The 17,246-nt window shown below is 42.0% G+C and overlaps 2 protein-coding genes and 1 pseudogene across 2 annotated transcripts; 1 reads left to right on the top strand and 2 right to left on the bottom strand.

The window, feature by feature from the left end:
• Positions 1-336: 336 nt before the first annotated feature.
• Positions 337-5,104, bottom strand: LOC127782084 (putative F-box/LRR-repeat protein At3g59170). The gene is made up of 6 exons (XM_052309149.1): positions 4,930-5,104; positions 3,525-4,816; positions 2,141-2,296; positions 1,857-2,046; positions 1,442-1,531; positions 337-1,365 (listed from the first exon to the last, which is right to left on the bottom strand). Exons 2-5 carry the CDS (start codon positions 4,797-4,799, stop codon positions 1,449-1,451), a joined length of 1,704 nt encoding a protein of 567 aa, XP_052165109.1. The 5' UTR covers positions 4,800-4,816; positions 4,930-5,104; the 3' UTR covers positions 337-1,365; positions 1,442-1,448.
• Positions 5,105-6,850: 1,746 nt separating this feature from the next.
• Positions 6,851-10,124, bottom strand: LOC127782083 (uncharacterized). Its single transcript, XM_052309148.1, has 5 exons — positions 10,035-10,124; positions 8,586-9,919; positions 7,583-7,738; positions 7,297-7,486; positions 6,851-7,022 (listed from the first exon to the last, which is right to left on the bottom strand). The coding sequence occupies exons 2-5, from the start codon at positions 9,900-9,902 to the stop codon at positions 6,973-6,975; spliced, it is 1,713 nt and encodes a 570-aa protein (XP_052165108.1). The 5' UTR covers positions 9,903-9,919; positions 10,035-10,124; the 3' UTR covers positions 6,851-6,972.
• A 1,291-nt stretch (positions 10,125-11,415) lies between these two features.
• Positions 11,416-16,792, top strand: LOC127782100 (zinc finger BED domain-containing protein RICESLEEPER 2-like; annotated as a pseudogene).
• The last annotated feature ends 454 nt before the right edge of the window (positions 16,793-17,246 follow it).

Genomic DNA, 17,246 nt, shown 5'->3' with positions numbered 1-17,246 from the left:
AATGGGAATTCATGTTCAATTTAGGCTGGCCAAAATAGAGCAGGTTTTCTTTTACCGTTCAACTGGAGATAACAAAGTAGGACATGTGATTTCGTTGCAGCAGATGCTTGGTGGTAGACCGGTAATGCATGAACTAGCTTTGTGATCTTTGTTCAGCTCTGGTGGCCAAACTCCCAACACAATCTTAGCAAGAGCCATCTAATATTTACTCCATGGCTATGATCACCAGCTTGACACTTCATTCGTTGTAAATGCTATATAATTTGATGGTTCTGCATAGTTCAGGGGAATACATAATAAAAGGTCCCCACATCTATTTATTTAGAAAGAGAACTTGATAGAAACAGGATACTGGGAAAAAAAAACTAAGTGGTTGCGATCAAGAAGAACAGGAGGTGATGAATTAGTGGAGTATGTGCTATCAACATTCAAGAGGGCCATCTCTTCAGCAATGTTCTCAGAAAGCTTTCTTCGGGATAGGCTAGTTTGATTGAGAGCTAAAGTTTATATTGTGCTACTATTTAGATATATTTAAGAATGTTCATCAGGGAGATTGAATGAATATTGTGATTGCTTACCGTTCCTATTATTTTTAGTTGGAAAAGATGACAAGCTCAATTAATCGATGAAACCGCTATCTTGAACATTATCCATTTGGTATAAGTAAAAACTGAAAGTTGCATAAAGAACTCCCTAGTTAGGTACTCCGTACAAACAATCTAATAATAATAACCTCAATTATAAACCTAATCTCTTTCCCCCTCCCCTCAGCTATAATATACTGCCCGGTTTCACTAACAAATATACACAAGAAAAACAATCAGAGCAAAGAAGAACAGACTTTTCCAATCTATACTTGTTGACAGAGTGAAACTAGAAACAAAGAAAACTTTAATAATAGCCTACCAACTAACACTGTAACATCCGTGTTTCGGACCTGCTCATCAGCAGATGCCATACAGTACATGATGAAGCTCATTTCAGGTGAAACCAATCTAGGGATTTTACGCAAACAATGCAAGCTCAAGCATGACACACAAGTAAAACCAACCATTCTGTAGCACTGCCTGAAGCTAGCTGCTTACAATTGGCACTCACGGTTTCATCATGCCCAGAGGAGCATGAGAAACTTCTGACTAAAACAAACTTTGTTCAAGCATCAGCACACAGCACAACACATGCCCATCAAAGGTTGATGCCCAAGTGGAAGAAATGTGCAGATCGAGGAAAGAAACTAAAATTTACCTAAATAATCGCATAGTTATTTTGCAACATTTCTTGGGCCGAGGTAAGCTCGATCACAACTTTGGATGAGTAATCAGTGTGCTTGAAGTCTAACTTTGTTGGCCATCAGGTCCTTAGAATCTATTAAGAAAAATGTTTTGCAGTCATCAGAAAGCATTTTAACAAAAAGTAAAAGACAAGTAATTTTGTTGCTTACGTAGTGTTTATAGATTTAACAGCTGGAACCACCTAGCTTTTCGTAGCTCATCCCTGGCAATTTTTCTCATTTTTTTCATGTTACGAAGGTCTGCAAGAAACATGTAAAAGCCAACGGCTTATGTTTTAGATTGTCACAACAAGGAACAGATATATAGAGATGGAATAACATAGCACATTTATTTATTTCTTTTTTCAACACACATAGCACATTTATTAGAGCAAAGAAAATTTTGAGATTTAAGTTCTTGCTTGTATCTACCAATTTAAGCATAATTACAACTTCGAAACAAGGCCATTTTCTTTTTAGCTTGTAAGGAAAATATCTTAGATCTAGAAGACTGTAATCGAGTAACATAAAGACTGCAAATACATGGGTAAAAAGGAACATAAGGACATCAGAAAGAATTACTCACAGGTGCTGCCTGTTCGGCGAACAAAAATCTTCTCAAGGGGTAACCCATTAGCACCAAAGAGTTCTGCTAACATATGGACTCTTCCATCATCTTTAGAGCATCTAATATTCACCACTTCAAGATTTTTGCAGGCAAACGATCTTTCCTTTAGTTTGACACCAATATTTACTGCCTCCTTGTTATCGTAGTTCTTTTTTTGCAGAAGAACATATTTGTTACCAAACATGTTAAAACTAACCCCCAAAAGAACAATCAAGAAACATCCACCACGTGAATATACGTACCAATTCAAGCTTAAGAAAAAGCCTCTCCAAATTAGGTGTCTCCTGAAGTAAGAAAATTAATCCATCAAACTCAGCAGCCATACACCACTCACCAAGGGATAAGGTCTTCAAGTTGCCAAATTTTGAGCACCTTCTCAGTTCCCTAACCATGACCACCTTCGCAGTGTACACACAAGCAAACTATTTAATACTCTAAATAAATGGAATAATATAAACAACAAATAACCAAATGATATACTGCAAGGATCTAGTTCTTTTCAGTTGCAAATATGTATATTGGACTGTCTTAAGAGTATCACTAAAAATAAACTCCATGCTAATGCATACAGTATCCACTTGAAAATGATGTGTAAAGGACATATTCCAGAAGTTAGAAAGTCTAGGAACCTGTTTATTCACCTACAACATTTAACAATGGACAACAGAAAATCAGAAATTATTCACTTGTTCTGAAATGGTTTGTTTTTCCCAAGTGACTAATAATCCTCGAAGGTTTTCACAATATAATTATAGATCATAAAAAGAGGAATATTTCATATGTCCAGAAATTTAGCTTATTGTATAATATAAATCACGATTATTGATTTCAATGTCATATAAGAGTATTATTTTGTAAGCCACGCTACTATCCCAGAACTCAGGAACAAATCATTCAATATTGAGATGGAAAGCTTCCCGTGCACACTCCGTGCACACCAACTAGCAAATGTCACGAAAAATTATACAAAAAATTGGGCATTTACTCCTATTAATATTACACATATATACAAAGTATCATATTCAAATTTATTATATTTTAGTCATAACAAAAAAGTGAAAAATCTCCGTCAAAAAAAGTGAAAAATCTGAAAATCTGACAGTTTTAAGGGTAAAAAATGTCAGAATTTTGTTTTTTTTTATTATGGGTAAAATATAATGAATTTGAAGATAAAATTTCACATGTAGGTGTAGTACTATTCGAAGTAAGTGTACAATTTTTTGTATAATTTTTCGTGACATTTGCTAGTTGGTGTGCACGGAGTGTGCACGGGAAACTAGTGTGCATAGGATATGTTCCCTACTTATAAATATTTGCAGAGTACATAGGCAGTACAAAGGCAAGAGTGAAACAAACCCATTAGCAGAACCATTTCATTTTTTTTTATTAGCAAGAATCTTCCCCATTCTGTTCAGTAAGATAGTAAACAGGGATGCAACATTGGCAGGCACACACAATTCTTTGTGATTTTGAGTGCCATCTTTTGAATTGATAAGACGAATAGTACCAAGAAAAGAAACAAGTTTGTTCTACATGTGCTATTTATCATAATCATAACTATTATAATGCAAGTACAGGAAACAAGACTTGATACAAATTTATCAGAAGAAAAAGGTCCTGAAATACCTCCCCTGAATGAGCTAGTAACTCCAAGCTTCTGGCATTCGAAAGGCTGCAAAGCAAATCCTGGCCACTGAAAGAATTGGCAAGCTTGCAAGTGTCATGATAACTACTGCAGCATTCGCTGTCATGGCAGTGGCTATACTTTCCATCTCTACATTCATTTGCTATCTGACTATATTCATATACATCGTCATCACTGTCAATATCAGAGCCATAATTGTATTCATCAACCAAATTACCATCACCACATGCATCACTATTAGTAACCATTTTATCATAATGATCTGATATAGTCTTATTGTCATCCTCATCATCGCTGCTTCCCCTTTCATCCTCATGGAGGAAATCATCACGGCACAAGAAAGAGTCATCAAGTACGATAGTGGCGGCAACCAGTGAGCTCAGGTTTTTGAACAAGGGAACACGATGGTATGGGGTGATGCAGCATAGCAACTCAAGGTTTGGAGCACAGATCGAGAGGTCCACAGTGATCAAGCATTTGACCATCCTCAGTTTCTTCAGTGAGACGGACGAAATCTCGCCGCCATTAACCGGGCAATTGTTAAGCTCTAGCTCTGTAAGGGAAGTGCACCGAGAAGAGAGCTGTCTGGGGATCTTCCAATCAAGATTGACGTTCGACAGCTTCAAGATCTTGAGGCGTTGAGAGACAAAGGCAGTGTGCTCCAACAACAGGTCGTCGTCCTCGCGGTGCCCGTTAAGGTGAATGACTCGAGCATTGCGTTTGATCGCAGAAGAGATCCACATGTTGACATCATCATTGTCATACATCTCGGCATATTCCTCCCCGTTGCTCGACCGCAGCCGGAGCGTGTCCACCGGTGCGGAAACCTCCCGCGCCAGCAACAGGCGGTACACGAACCTGCCGAAGTCCTCCGGCGGGTCGCTGTCGCGGCCGGGACCCCGCTCGCGGCGAGAGCTCGGAGCGCGGATGTCAACGCACGGCGCGGAGGCCCAGGTGTGGCGCCAGCGGCGCGAGAGCACGCAGGTGCGCACCACCTCCCACGCCTTGAGGAACGACATGACGTGGTGCAGGAGCGCGTCCGGGAGGGCGCTGAGTCGGTCGACGGGGGCGGCGCCGCGGGGCTTCCCCTTGTGCACTTGGTGGCGCCGCACCCACCGCGCGGTGGTGGTGGTCCTCCTCCGAGGCATTTGGCCGAACGCGTGGGCGGCGCGGACCGGCGCACTGGGCCCTGGCCTCCCCGTCGGCTCCGCCCCGCCACGAGGCACCGGCCACCCGGTGGTGTTTCTACGGGACATTCCGTCGAGCGGGTGGCCTGCACGAACGAGACAGCCAAGAAAAGCGAGACGAGATCAAGATTTTTCTGCAGCGGGGCAAGAGACCGACCAGTGGCGCGCTGCGATGACCGGAGCGGAGGAGATGACCTACCGGAGGAGATCGCCGGCGCGGGGGCGGAGTGGTCCGAGGCTTTGAGCTGCGACCTCAGTCCAACCGGAGGCGGCGGCCGCTTGCTTCTCTCCGGTGGATGGGCATTCCCCTCCACCAAAAAGTACACAGCCTTTGGTGAAGGAAATGTGACCACACCTACTGTGTACTTTGCTCGATGATCTCAACTTCACCCTACTGGTTTTTTTTTATTTATACACGCTTACCAAACTACTGAAATGTTACGTATTTGATAAAAAAAACTATAGAAAAGTTATTTTAAAAAATTATATTAATCTATTTTTTTAAAAATAATACTTAATTAATCATGTGCTAATGAGTCACTCCATTTTATATGCGTGAGGGATTAGCTCAAAACTCATTTTGTCGAACAAAACCTTAGGTTGTGTTTGGCTACATGATTTGAGAACTGATCTCTCATACACGTAAAACGGAATAACTTATTATTCCCTCCATTCCAAAATATAAGGCACAACCACCCTTAATTTAAAGACCAAGAAATAATTAATATCTCATTATTGTCATGAATCACCCCAATTAATACAATACATGCAACCAATAAATTAAAAATCTTGTGAGTATAGGATTTAAAATAATAATAATTTAGGGGAGAGAATATGCTAATTAATTACATACATGCATGCACGCTCTATATTATGAAACCACTTTAAAAAGTAGTTGTGCCCTATAATTTGGAGTGGAGGGAGTAGCACATAATTAATTATGTTCTAGCTTATAATGATTTTTAAAGCAACTTCTTTTTATAGAAAACTTCTATAAAAACCGCACCGTTTAACAATCAAGCACCGTTTAACAATTAAGGAAACGTGCATGTGAAAAAAAAAGAGAGAAGGAAAAGAACACAGCAAATAAAGAAAAAACAGTGCTGTTCTAGGCAGTATTTGAATTGCAAGTGACCTGACTCTAGCTTCAAAGCCTTTCAGATGGTCGGCGTGCTATTTATTATACTTTTCCTTTACATACCATATATTGTACGTACACATTATTGCATCACAAAAAACAGAAGGCCAGATCATAGCATCTGCCTCGTAGTAAGTCAGTACAATGGAAGCAAATGAAAGACAATGGAAGTAGCAATGCTACATATCTAGACAGCAAAAGGCTCAGTAGGAATGACAGGATAGGAGGAGAATTCATCATGTTCAGGATAGATCGACCTAGAAAGAGCAGAGGCTTTTGTTCAGAGTCTGCTGCGGATAACACAACACAACAAAGCACTACAGTTTGCATCGTTACGGATGCTGGGTGGTACAGTTGGGAATCTTTAGATCGAGCTACTGCAGAGGAGTACTCTGCATCACCTCGAATTATTGTCATTCCACAGCATTTAACGGGAAATTCCTTAATAATCTCCACCGGACACCTTCTCTGTCTCTCACTCGCTGATAAAAACTTGTACATTAAGATACAAAATTGGAGCGAAAGAATAACCTATTTCGTAGCTATTCTTCTTGACAGAGTGCAACCACGCAACAATGAAAACTTTGAAACCAACCTATGGATTTTATGCAAACAGCCAGTTCACAGAAACGATTCTATGCCAACAACGCAAGCTCAAGCATGACACGCAAGGAGGATCCCATTCTGTAAGCCATTCACGGTTTTCATAATGCCCAAAGGATCATGAGAAGCTTCTAAGCCAGAGTCAAGACAAACTTTGGTCAAGCATCAGCAAACACCACACATGCCCATCAAAAGTGGATGCTCAAGTGGAAGAATGTGCAGATCGAGGAGAATACTAAAAATTTACCTAAATAATTACATAGTTACTCCTTTACTCAAAATTCTTCGTCTCAACCTCTCAGGTAAGCTCGATCACAGCTTTGGATGAGTAAGCAGTGTGCTTGAAGTCGAACTTTGTTTGCATCAGGTCCTTAGAATCTATAAAAAGTATATATATTTTTTTGCAGTCATCAGATTGATTTGAACAATTAATTGAATGTCTACATAAATTCTCTGCTTCCATGGTGTTTATAGGCATTACAGAACGTACTCCCCAGCTTCTCATAGCTCATCCCTGGCCATTTCCCTTATAATTTTCATGCTACGGAGGTCTGTAAGAAATATCAAAGAGTCAATGGCTTATGATTTAAGATTATCACACGGAACAAAAATATAGAGGTAGAATAACAGAGCATGCTGACTGGAGGAAAGCTATAAGGCATTACTTGTTGCTTGTATTTGACCATTTAAACATAGTTACTATTCAATAACAAGGTAATTTTTGGTTTAATTAGTAAAGAACAATTAGATTCGGAAGAATGTAATCAAATAACATAAATGTTGAGAACTGAGAGTACAAATTGATAGACAGAAAAAATTACTCACAGGTGCTGCCTGTCCTGCGGACATAAATCTTCTCAACGGGTAACCCATTAGCAACAAAGAGTTCTGCTAACATATGGACTCTTTCATCATCTTTAGAGCATCTGATATTCACCACTTCAAGATTTTTGCAGGCAAACGATCTTTCCTTTAGTTCGAAACCAATATTTATTGCCTCCTTGTTACTGTAGCTCTTTTTGCAGAAAAAAAATATTTATTACCAAACATGTTAAAACTAACCCCAAAACAAGAATCAAGAAACATCCAGCAACTATATAAATATACATACCAATTCAAGCTTAAGAAAAAGCATCTCCAAATTAGGTGACTCTTGAAGTAAGAAAATTAATCCATCAAACTCAGCAGCCATACACCACTCTCCAAGGGATAAAGTCTTCAAGTTGCCAAATGTTGAGCACCTTCTCAGTTCCCTAACCATGACCACCTTCGCAGTGTACATGCAAGCAAAATATTTAATACTATAAATAAATGGAATAATATAAACAACAAATAACCAATGATATACTGCCAGGAATTAGTACCATTCAGTAGCAAATATGTACATTGAACTGTCTTACGAGTATCATTAAGATATGCAAAGAATAAACTCCATGCTAATGCATACAGTATCCACTTGAAAATAATATGTAAAGTACATATTCCAGATGTTACAAAGTCTAGGACCCAGGTTATTCACCTACAACATTTAGCAATGGACATCCGGAAATCTGAAATTATTCACTTGTTATGAAAAAGTTTGTTTTTCCCAAGTGAACCGTAATCCTCAAAAGGTTTCTACAATATTATTAAAGTATCAAAGTGTCGAATTATAGACCTGGATGGAAAAGAGGAATAAGTCGTATGTCAAGAAATTTAGCTTATTCCACATAAATATAAATTATAATTATTGATTTCAATGTCATATAGGATTATTATTTTGTAGGTATCCCAGAACTCAATATTGAGATTGAAAGCTTACTTACAAATATTTACAAAGTACATGAGCAGTACAAAGGCAATATTAAATCAATCCATTAGCAGGACCATTTTTTATTTTTATTAGCAAGAATCTTTCCCATTCTGTTCAGTAAGATAGCAAACAGGGATGCAACATGGCAGTCACACAATTATTTGTGATTTTGAGTGTCACCTTTTGAGTTGATAAGAGGAATAGTACTAAGAAAAGAAAACAAGATAGTTCTACATTTGCTATTTATCATAAGTACTAGAATGCAAATACAGAAGACAAAGACTAGATACAAATTTATCAGAAGAAAAAGGTTCTGAAATACCTCCCCTGAATGAGCTAATAACTCCAAGCTTCTAGCACTTGAAAGGCTGCGAAGTAAATACTTGCCACTGAAAGAATCAGCAAGCTTGCATGTCTCATAATAACTACCACGCCATTTGCTGTCATGGCAGTAGCCATACCGTCCACCTCTACATTCATTTGCTATCTGACTATATTCATGTAGATCGTCATCGCTGTCAATATCAGAGCCATAATTGTAATCATCAACCAAATTACCATGACGGCTGTTCAGGTATTCATCATATAGGATGTCATCGTTGTCATCGTCATCATAGGCATCACTATCAGCATCCATTTTACTATCACAATGATCTGATGTAGTCTTATTGTCATCCTCATCATCACTGGTTTCCTCTTCAACCTCATAGAGGAATTCATCACGGCGTAAGAAAGAGTCATCAAGCATGATAGTGGCAGCAACCAGTGAGCTCAGGTTTTCGAACAAGGGAACATGATAATATGGGGTGATGCAGCATAGCAACTCAAGGTTTGGAGCACAGATCGTGAGGTCCACAGTGATCGAGCACTTGACCATCGTCAGTTTCTTCAGCGAGACAGAGAGAATCTCACCACCATTAACTGGACAGTTGTTAAGCTCCAGGTCTTCCAGAGAAGTGCACTGAGAAGAGAGCTGCTTGAGGATCTTTCCATCAAGTTTGATGTGCGACAGCTTCAAGATCTTGAGGTGGTGAGAGACAAAAGCAGTGTTCTCCAGCACCAGTTCATCCTTGTGATGCCCATTAAGGTGAATGACTCGAACATTGCGTTTGATTGCAGAACATATCCAGATATTGACATCATCATTGTCATAGGTCTCGGCATATTCTTCCCCGTTGCTCGACCGTAGCCGGAGCGTATCCACAGGGGCCGACACCTCCCGCGCCAGCAACAGGCGGTACACGAACCTGCCGAAGTCCTCCGGTGGGGCGCCGTCGCGGCCGGAGCCCCGCAGGCGGATGTCGACGCACGGCGCGGAGGCCCAGAGGTCGCGCCAGCGGCGCGAGAGCACGCAGGTGCGCACCACCTCCCACGCCTTGAGGAACGACATGACGTGGTGCAGGAGCGTGTCCGGGAGGGCGCTGAGTCGGTCGACGGGGGCGGCGGCGTGGCCTGAGCCACCGGGCTCCCCCTTCTGCCCTTGTCGCCGCACCCACCGCGCGGTGGTGGTGGTGGTCCTCCTCCGAGGCATTTGGCCGAGCGCGTGGGATGCACGACCCGGCGCGCCGGTACCAGACCTCCCCGCCGGCTCCGGCCGGTCACGCGGCACCCACCGCGCGGTGGTGGTCCTCCGGGACATTCCGTCGAGCAGGTGGCCTGCACGAACGAGACAGCACAGAAAACCAAGCCGATGTCAAGATTTTCTGGAGCGGAAACCCAGCAGGAGAGCGAACCACTTGCGAATTGCGATCATCGGAGCGGAGGAGATGACCTTCCGGGAGAGACCGCGCGGCGCGGCGCGGCGCGGCGGCGGAGTGGTTCTTGCTGCCTCAGTCTTACGGGAGGCGGCGGCCGCTCCCCCTCTCCGGCAGATGGGCATTTCCACACAAACCTTAATATGGGCGGGCCGCTACAGGTGGTGGGCCCTTTGCTCTGGGCTTGAAAGATTACTTGGGCCGTCCGTCACCGCGTGGCTCAAATACTCTAGCCTATATAGGAACGGATTTGCTTATAAACTTCTGCAAGTTTTTTTTCTCCCAAAACTTTCAGATTTGTGACTACCGGATCATCTCGAGATTTGTGCACGAAGGAAAAAAAATGCTGGAAAAAATTTTTCACACATGTCATGCGTAAGATCCCAGTACCAGCTAACCAAATCATAATTGAATGCAAGTTTTATATAAGTTAATTACAGTACAGTTTCAATGCAGTCATAGTGCAGTTACAATATAATTACATTTCAGTTATACTATAGTTACATTTGAAAATTTTTGACTCAAAAAACTTACGGCAGGCTTTTAGAAACTCCCATAGAGGAATAAGTCCAATTTAAGTCCCTCAAATATAGGTCTTAACCTCAACTAGTTTGAAACCCTCAGCTGTTTCAATGATTGTATTCGCTAACGCGGCTCTTTGATCTGATCAAACCAGCTGAGTCAGCAAGCGGGACCCATATATTATTGACTCTTCTTTTCCCCTCTTTATTTTCTCTTTGTTCTCCTCTCTCTTCCCAGCGGTGCGGGGTGGCCGACACACCCGTCACGGACAAGGCAGCGGGCGGTGTAGCGACCATCAAGCCGTAGTTCCACTACCGTCTCGCACGTGCTACCATCACCCCTCACCTTCCTACTCCTCAACCCTTCCGCCATCCCGACCCTTGATTCCACGCCCTGTTCCCTCCACATGTCCTCCTCCTCCCCATCCACCACTACCTAAGGCGACGCCACCTAGGAGAAGAAGGTGCCAGCCTCCGCATGCGTTAGGCTCTACCAATGTTTTGGTAGGTACTAAACCAAACAAGTCTTGGGTCTATTTTCCCTCCCTCATCTCTTACTCTGATTGAATCGTCTCTGTTATGTGCAAAACCAGGTATAACGTCTCCCCATCTTCAAAAAATGGTAAAAAATCACTGAAGTAGTCGATTTTCACCGGTTTTCAAAGAAGAGATAGTCATTATACCTGGTTTTAAGGTTGAGGTAGACGAACCAATCAGGAGCAGAAGATGAGGGAGGCAAAATAGACTCATTCCAATTGAGAGCGATCCAATCTGGGCTGTTCATAGTGGCCTCGAATGCTTAATCGGGCCATGTTCCACGGTGCCTATATAGTGCCCGCCGCCGGTTACCCCTGCCGAGCCCGGGCGCCGCCGCCGCCGCCGCCGCCGCCTCCTCCTCGCAGACAGAAATGGCGACTCCGCCGCCGCCTCGTACCGGAGACAGAAATGGCGACGCCGCCGCCGCATCCCCATGTTGGAAGTATCTATTCCTTCCTTTGGATCGTGTGCAGGTCAGCATCTTCCAAGCTCCTGTACCTACCTGGCTAGCTGGCTCCATCTCGGACTCGATCCAAACAGGGAGAAAGACAAGGGTAAAAGTGCGCAGATTCGCCGTGGGGAGACATGGCGCACTGTCACCGATAGCGCCAAATTTGGCCACTCACTCAGTCACTTGTATATGAACTGGGCGACGACTGACTCACCGCACCTTCCGCCCCGGCGGCTCGAGCGAGCAGGGCAGTGCGCTACCTCCACCCTGACCCTGACAAGACTTTAGTTGACTCCATAGAGATTGCTCGCCGTGTTGTTCCGATCTCTTGTTGGCGATCGCTGATTGCTTCGGATTTCTTGCAACCATAAATATTAGGTAATTTGTTGATCAACTTTCTTTTCCCAATCGTTTTATCATCATCTTTGATTTCACATCAGTTTTTTTTTTCTACACAACTGATTCATTTAGCAACCGACTTTTATCTTCCATATGAATTCATTTCCATAACTCTTAGTTTATTTAATAGATGCAATTACTATGACTCGACAATGAAAAATGCTTACAATGAGTCAAAATTCTAATTCGAACCACAATTTTGATTTGATAAAACCCATCTACTGCCAAAAGTTACCTTCTTCTTTTTTTTTTAATTGTTCTATTCTTGTTCTTATATTGAAATGAAGTTTAATGTACCGTCCGGGCTCATCGATTATATATACGATAAGGATTGAAGATGTTATTTATCACAGTAATATTTGCCATAGTTAGATACTACCTCCATCCCAATATAACAGATCCCTGTCCAGATTTGTAGTATTGTCCTATCCGTTCAAAAGTTACTATATTTTGGGACGGTGGGAGTATTTTTTTTAGTAAATAAAAAAGCTTTAGGTCCGTCGATTTTCTTTCTTTCTTTTTTTCTTTTGATAGGCCTTCATAAACTAGTTGATATATATAGTATAAGTTTGTGCATCAAATTCCATCTCATTTTAGTACGGCAGTATCTACATAAGATTCCCAATGTAATACTGGAAATGGTGATATCAATCTCTGTCTTTTTTCTACAGGGTTGCCTAGTTGGAAAGCAAATAGGATATGGAGAATCAATCAGGACAACCGCAGTACGCCATGGCTGACCAAGGATTCCACCCTTTCTCACCATTCATGTTGGCGCCTTCTACTACCATGCAGCAGCATGTGGGTTCCTCATCCAGCACGCCAGTAATTCAAGTGGCAGCTCTGCCGTCTCATGCATATTATGGTAACATAGATGTAGCTGATGATGGATTCCACTGGAGGATGTGTGGGCAGAGTACAATTCAGGGTGGATTGTGTCCAACGGTATTCTCCTATCAATGTGCCCTACCAAACTGCGGGGTCCGGAAATCGATAACACGCTCTGCAGATGGACAGACCATCGAAACAGTTTGCAAGGGCTGTCACAACCATCCACGACAGTCACTAAGGTGGCTCGGAGATGGTTCAGAGCGACTGGAGCCTATTTCTCAAGAAATTGTGCTACTTGAGGCATCAGATGCCTCAGGAGCTGCTGGTGGACCTTCAGTGCCTGGGACGGGAAATGGACACGGCCAGTCGTCTGGTTCAAGTGATAGCTGCAGAGACGATGATGGTGATTTAGGAATTGATGGGAATGCTTCTGTTGGTGATGCCAATGCAGTGAAAAGGTAGTTTCTTTTCTTACTTCCTCAGTTTATTTTTTAAGCTGTGATGTATAATTGTATAAATGGTACCTTGGGGACAGGGATCAAGGGGCTGTTTAGTTTGTTGCCAAACCAATCCCACCAAACATATTTTAGCATTAACAAATTTTGGTATTGTTGGGATGTTTTTGGTTTGAACACTTACCAAATTTTGATATAGTTTTTATGAGTAGAAACTTTTGGAGTACCAAAGTTTTGTAGGATACCAATGGTTAAAATATGTTTGATTTGTTATCCTATTAAAATTTAGTAGGGTTAAAAGTGGCAACAAACCAACTTCCATAAAATTGAATATACATAGTTTGTCCTAAATATTTTTGCTTTTCGTATTGACATGTTGCACTTTTACTCAGCGGACAGGTCCCAGCTCCAGCCAAAGAGATCACTGTGCACTCTGCATGTGAGGTTGATATTTTGAATAACAATGTTCGTCATGAAAACCCACAACCAAGGTAATCAATAATCACACTGTAAATTCTGCACAGACATTCTCTCACAACCTCCTTTCCCCTTATTTTAACTCTCACCTATAGCGATGCGATTGAGTTCCCGCATGCCTTTCAAATAACTTCATGTCAAGTACTGTATCTTGCAGGGCTTTGCATGTTTTATTCTTTTAGTTAACTTATTCACAGGCCATTACTTCTTGATAGTGCTAGATGCATGACAGAAATATTACAAACAATCCTGTCTCCTAAGTGCAATCCTATCTTTGCGCACTAATTACCTTTTTTTTAAAAAAATAAAAAAATAAATTCTATCGCGCGGCACTAATGATGTGTAGTGAAAAACATGACCAGTTTGATGCATTATAACTAATTTTGTATTTTTCATATGCAATGTATGTTTTGGTTTAAATAAAGAAATAATGATAAAGAGTACGTTGGAGCACAATTAGTTAGTAATGCTATATATATGTTGATGCCAGGAAAAAGGTGCGATCTAAGTCCACGGTGTGGGAGGAATTTGAAGTTGTGTTAATTGATGGAAAGGTTCAAACCGCTGAATGTAAGCATTGTAAAAAATGCCTCAGTGCAAAAACTTCAGGAGGAACCAGCCACCTAATACGACACTTGAAGATCTGTCCTGCACAGCATGGAACCAGTAGGGTTCAGAAAAAATGTTCTTCACTGGCTGATCTATCTATTGTAAAGAGCTGGAAAGATGATCAAGAAAGTTCTCTTGACGAGATTATTAGGTCAATAGTCTCAAACCTTTGCCCCTTCTCTGCCATGTACAGTGCAAGCTTTGCACAGTTTCTAGCTGGTAGAAATCCGGTTCTTAACATGGTGCAGCAAGCTACCGTTGAGGAAAAGTTTCTTAGTGTTTTTCATAACGAAAAGATGAAGCTGAAGGAGAAAATAACAGCTACACCAGGGGGAGTTTTCCTGTCACTAGGCGAGTGGCAGCGGTTATTTTACATTCAAGTAAGAGTTGCTTGTTTAACTGTGCATTTTATAGATGAGGACTGGAAGATCAATAGAAAAACAATAAGATGTTCTCTTTCAGTATTTGGCAAGTCCGATATTTTAAGCTTGTACCCGCATTGGCAATCTGACATTGTTCATGCTGAGAAGGTGTTAAAGGAAGTAGTTCAAGATTGGGGTCTTTGATAAGCTTTTAGGAGTGACACTACAGCGATCAGTGGACAAGAAAGCTCCATTACACTTGGAGGATGACATTACAGGAAGGAACTACCTTCTTTCCAAATGCAAGCTATTAAGTATCCCTTGTATGGTAGATGCCCTTCATGAACTTATGGACTCCACCGTTTTGGACATGGAATCGACATGGTCTCATTACATGACAAGCTCCCCAGAGCGTAAGCAGAAATATCAGGAAGTTCTATCACAGCTGCATCTAGACCGTCCCTCTCTCGGATCAAAAGGCTGGTACTTCACATTCTATTTTTCTGAGGCTGCTTTGCAGTTCATCAAATCATTTCCACTTCCAGATGCTAAACCAAATTGCCAATCAGGTCCTTGGGAGCCATCTTTTGATGATCTCGAAGCAACAGAGAACTATTGCAAGATTGCAAGGTCAGCCTATCGTGTAATAAAAGTAGTTTCTGGTCCTCACAATATGACATTTAATTCATACTTCCATGTGATCTGGAGCTTGAGAGCAGCTATACAAGAACTGCCTAGTATAAAAAATATTGGAAGAGTTTTTGATGTGGCATATATGCAGAAGAAATTTGACAGAAATTGGAAGAAGTGGTACTTGTGGCTGTCGATAGCTGTGGTTCTAGATCCCAGATATAAACTCGGATTCATTGAACTTTGCTTCAGGCAAGCTTTTAGCCATGTTGCTGGAATGTATTTCTCCGAGGTGCGTGCAAAGCTTCATGAGCTATACATTCAATACTCTTATGTGAATGAGCAAAGTAAGGAGATATTGGATCACAAGAACAATTGTTCAGATATACAAATTAGTGCTCCATTACATAACAAGGGCCAGAATTCTACCACAGCCCAAGCTGCAGTTGAGGAATTCAAAGAGCTTTATGAATATCTTGGTGGGGGACTCTGTACTCAAGACGATTCTTTTGATATTCTGAAATGGTGGAGGGGTAACTCATCTGCATACCCAACTCTTGCTATGATGGCACGCGATATTTTAGCAATACCTGGATGTGCAGTTTCTACTGAATCTGCATTTGATCAGTGTGATCAACGGGCGGAGCTATTTGATGGAAAATTGCGACCTGAGACAACAGAAGCACTTATATGTGCCCAAAGCTGGATCAAATCATCTGGTACAACTTTGTATGCTTGGCTATATACTCTTCATATATTGCAGGATGATGTGTCTAATTGAAATGATCCTGCACTATCAAATAGGAACAGCTGATGCGGATAATGGAAATAAGAACACTTCGTTTTAACCTGCAGTGACCTACGTTGGGTACATCCAGGTCTTTTTCCCCTTCTACACGCTGTTAAATTTTGCAATTTCATTAACCTAATGAGTAATGATCTAACACTTGTCTACTACCTAACTCTTTTTTCTGTCTTTTCATTCTCAAGCAGCTCCGTTGGTTTGTTACAGTTGTTCAGCTGGATTTCCTGTTTCCCATATATCTCTGCTTCTGCATGATCAATTACACCTGCAGCAGTTCTACTCTCTGCTTTTCACCGGGCCATGATTATGAGATCAGGTTTTACTGCACTCGGTGGAGAAATTAAAAGTCTTTTATCTATATAAGCAAATGATTGTGTTTTGTTTGGAAAATACTCGTATATTTTCCTGAGCTGTTATTATCGTTCAATATTACCTTACAATGGTTTGTAATCATGATATGAGGAAGAATGTAAACACCATGTCAGTATAATTTCAAATGGCTGTGCATGTTGAGCCAGTAATGTTTGTGAAGAAATTCATGCTTATAAATTGGGTTGGGCTGGCACGGTTTGCACTGGTACATGGATCATAAATTCGTAAGGAACAAGTCTGCTTGCCGTCCCTCAACTTTATGTCGAGTCTGTATGACATTCCTAATCCCCAATACCAGAAATCTCTACCCCTCGAGTGTTCAAAACTGTGCAAAGTAGGTACCATGGCAGTATGCATGAGTGATTTTCGCTGACGTGGCATCCTAGTCAGCAAAGAGAGAATAAAAAAATTAGGCTGAGGTCGAGGATGGCATGGTCTACGAAGGGCGGCGGATGCATCCTCACTTCCCTTCGGCACTGCCACCAGTGCTCCACGCGCGACGCCACCACCGCTGGCATGCCAAGCCATTCCCAACGGCATTCACCTCTATCTCCGCGGCATAGCAGACGTTGGTGAGGTCGATGGAGGAATAGTGACTGGAGTGCGGCATTGACGCAGCGTGACGGCTCCCATCTCTCAGGCGTGGCATTGGTTGGAGAGGGAAAGGACGGCGGTCGGCCGTCTCGACTCTTCTCTCCTGAGTGGCATGGGCGATAGGAGAGAGGAGACGAAGCGAAGGCGGCAGCTAGCGGTGCAGACTAGCCGTCGTCCGCCTCAACC

This window comes from Oryza glaberrima, chromosome 8, assembly GCF_000147395.1.
Source record: "Oryza glaberrima chromosome 8, OglaRS2, whole genome shotgun sequence".
In the NCBI taxonomy this organism is placed as follows: domain Eukaryota; kingdom Viridiplantae; phylum Streptophyta; class Magnoliopsida; order Poales; family Poaceae; genus Oryza; species Oryza glaberrima.
Note: the sequence above shows the minus strand (reverse complement) of the source record. Positions and strands in the feature narration are given on the sequence as shown.

Coding starts and splice junctions, on each gene's coding strand:
- LOC127782084 (XM_052309149.1), bottom strand. CDS start 4,799: ATGTCCCGTAGAAACACCACCGGGTGGCCGGTGCCTCGTGGCGGGGCG. Junction 2,297..3,524: donor TACTAGCTCATTCAGGGGAG/GTATTTCAGGAC, acceptor TACACTGCGAAG/GTGGTCATGGTTAGGGAACT. Junction 1,532..1,856: donor TCGCCGAACAGGCAGCACCT/GTGAGTAATTCT, acceptor TGTTTCTTGCAG/ACCTTCGTAACATGAAAAAA.
- LOC127782083 (XM_052309148.1), bottom strand. CDS start 9,902: ATGTCCCGGAGGACCACCACCGCGCGGTGGGTGCCGCGTGACCGGCCG. Junction 7,739..8,585: donor TATTAGCTCATTCAGGGGAG/GTATTTCAGAAC, acceptor TACACTGCGAAG/GTGGTCATGGTTAGGGAACT. Junction 7,023..7,296: donor CCGCAGGACAGGCAGCACCT/GTGAGTAATTTT, acceptor TATTTCTTACAG/ACCTCCGTAGCATGAAAATT.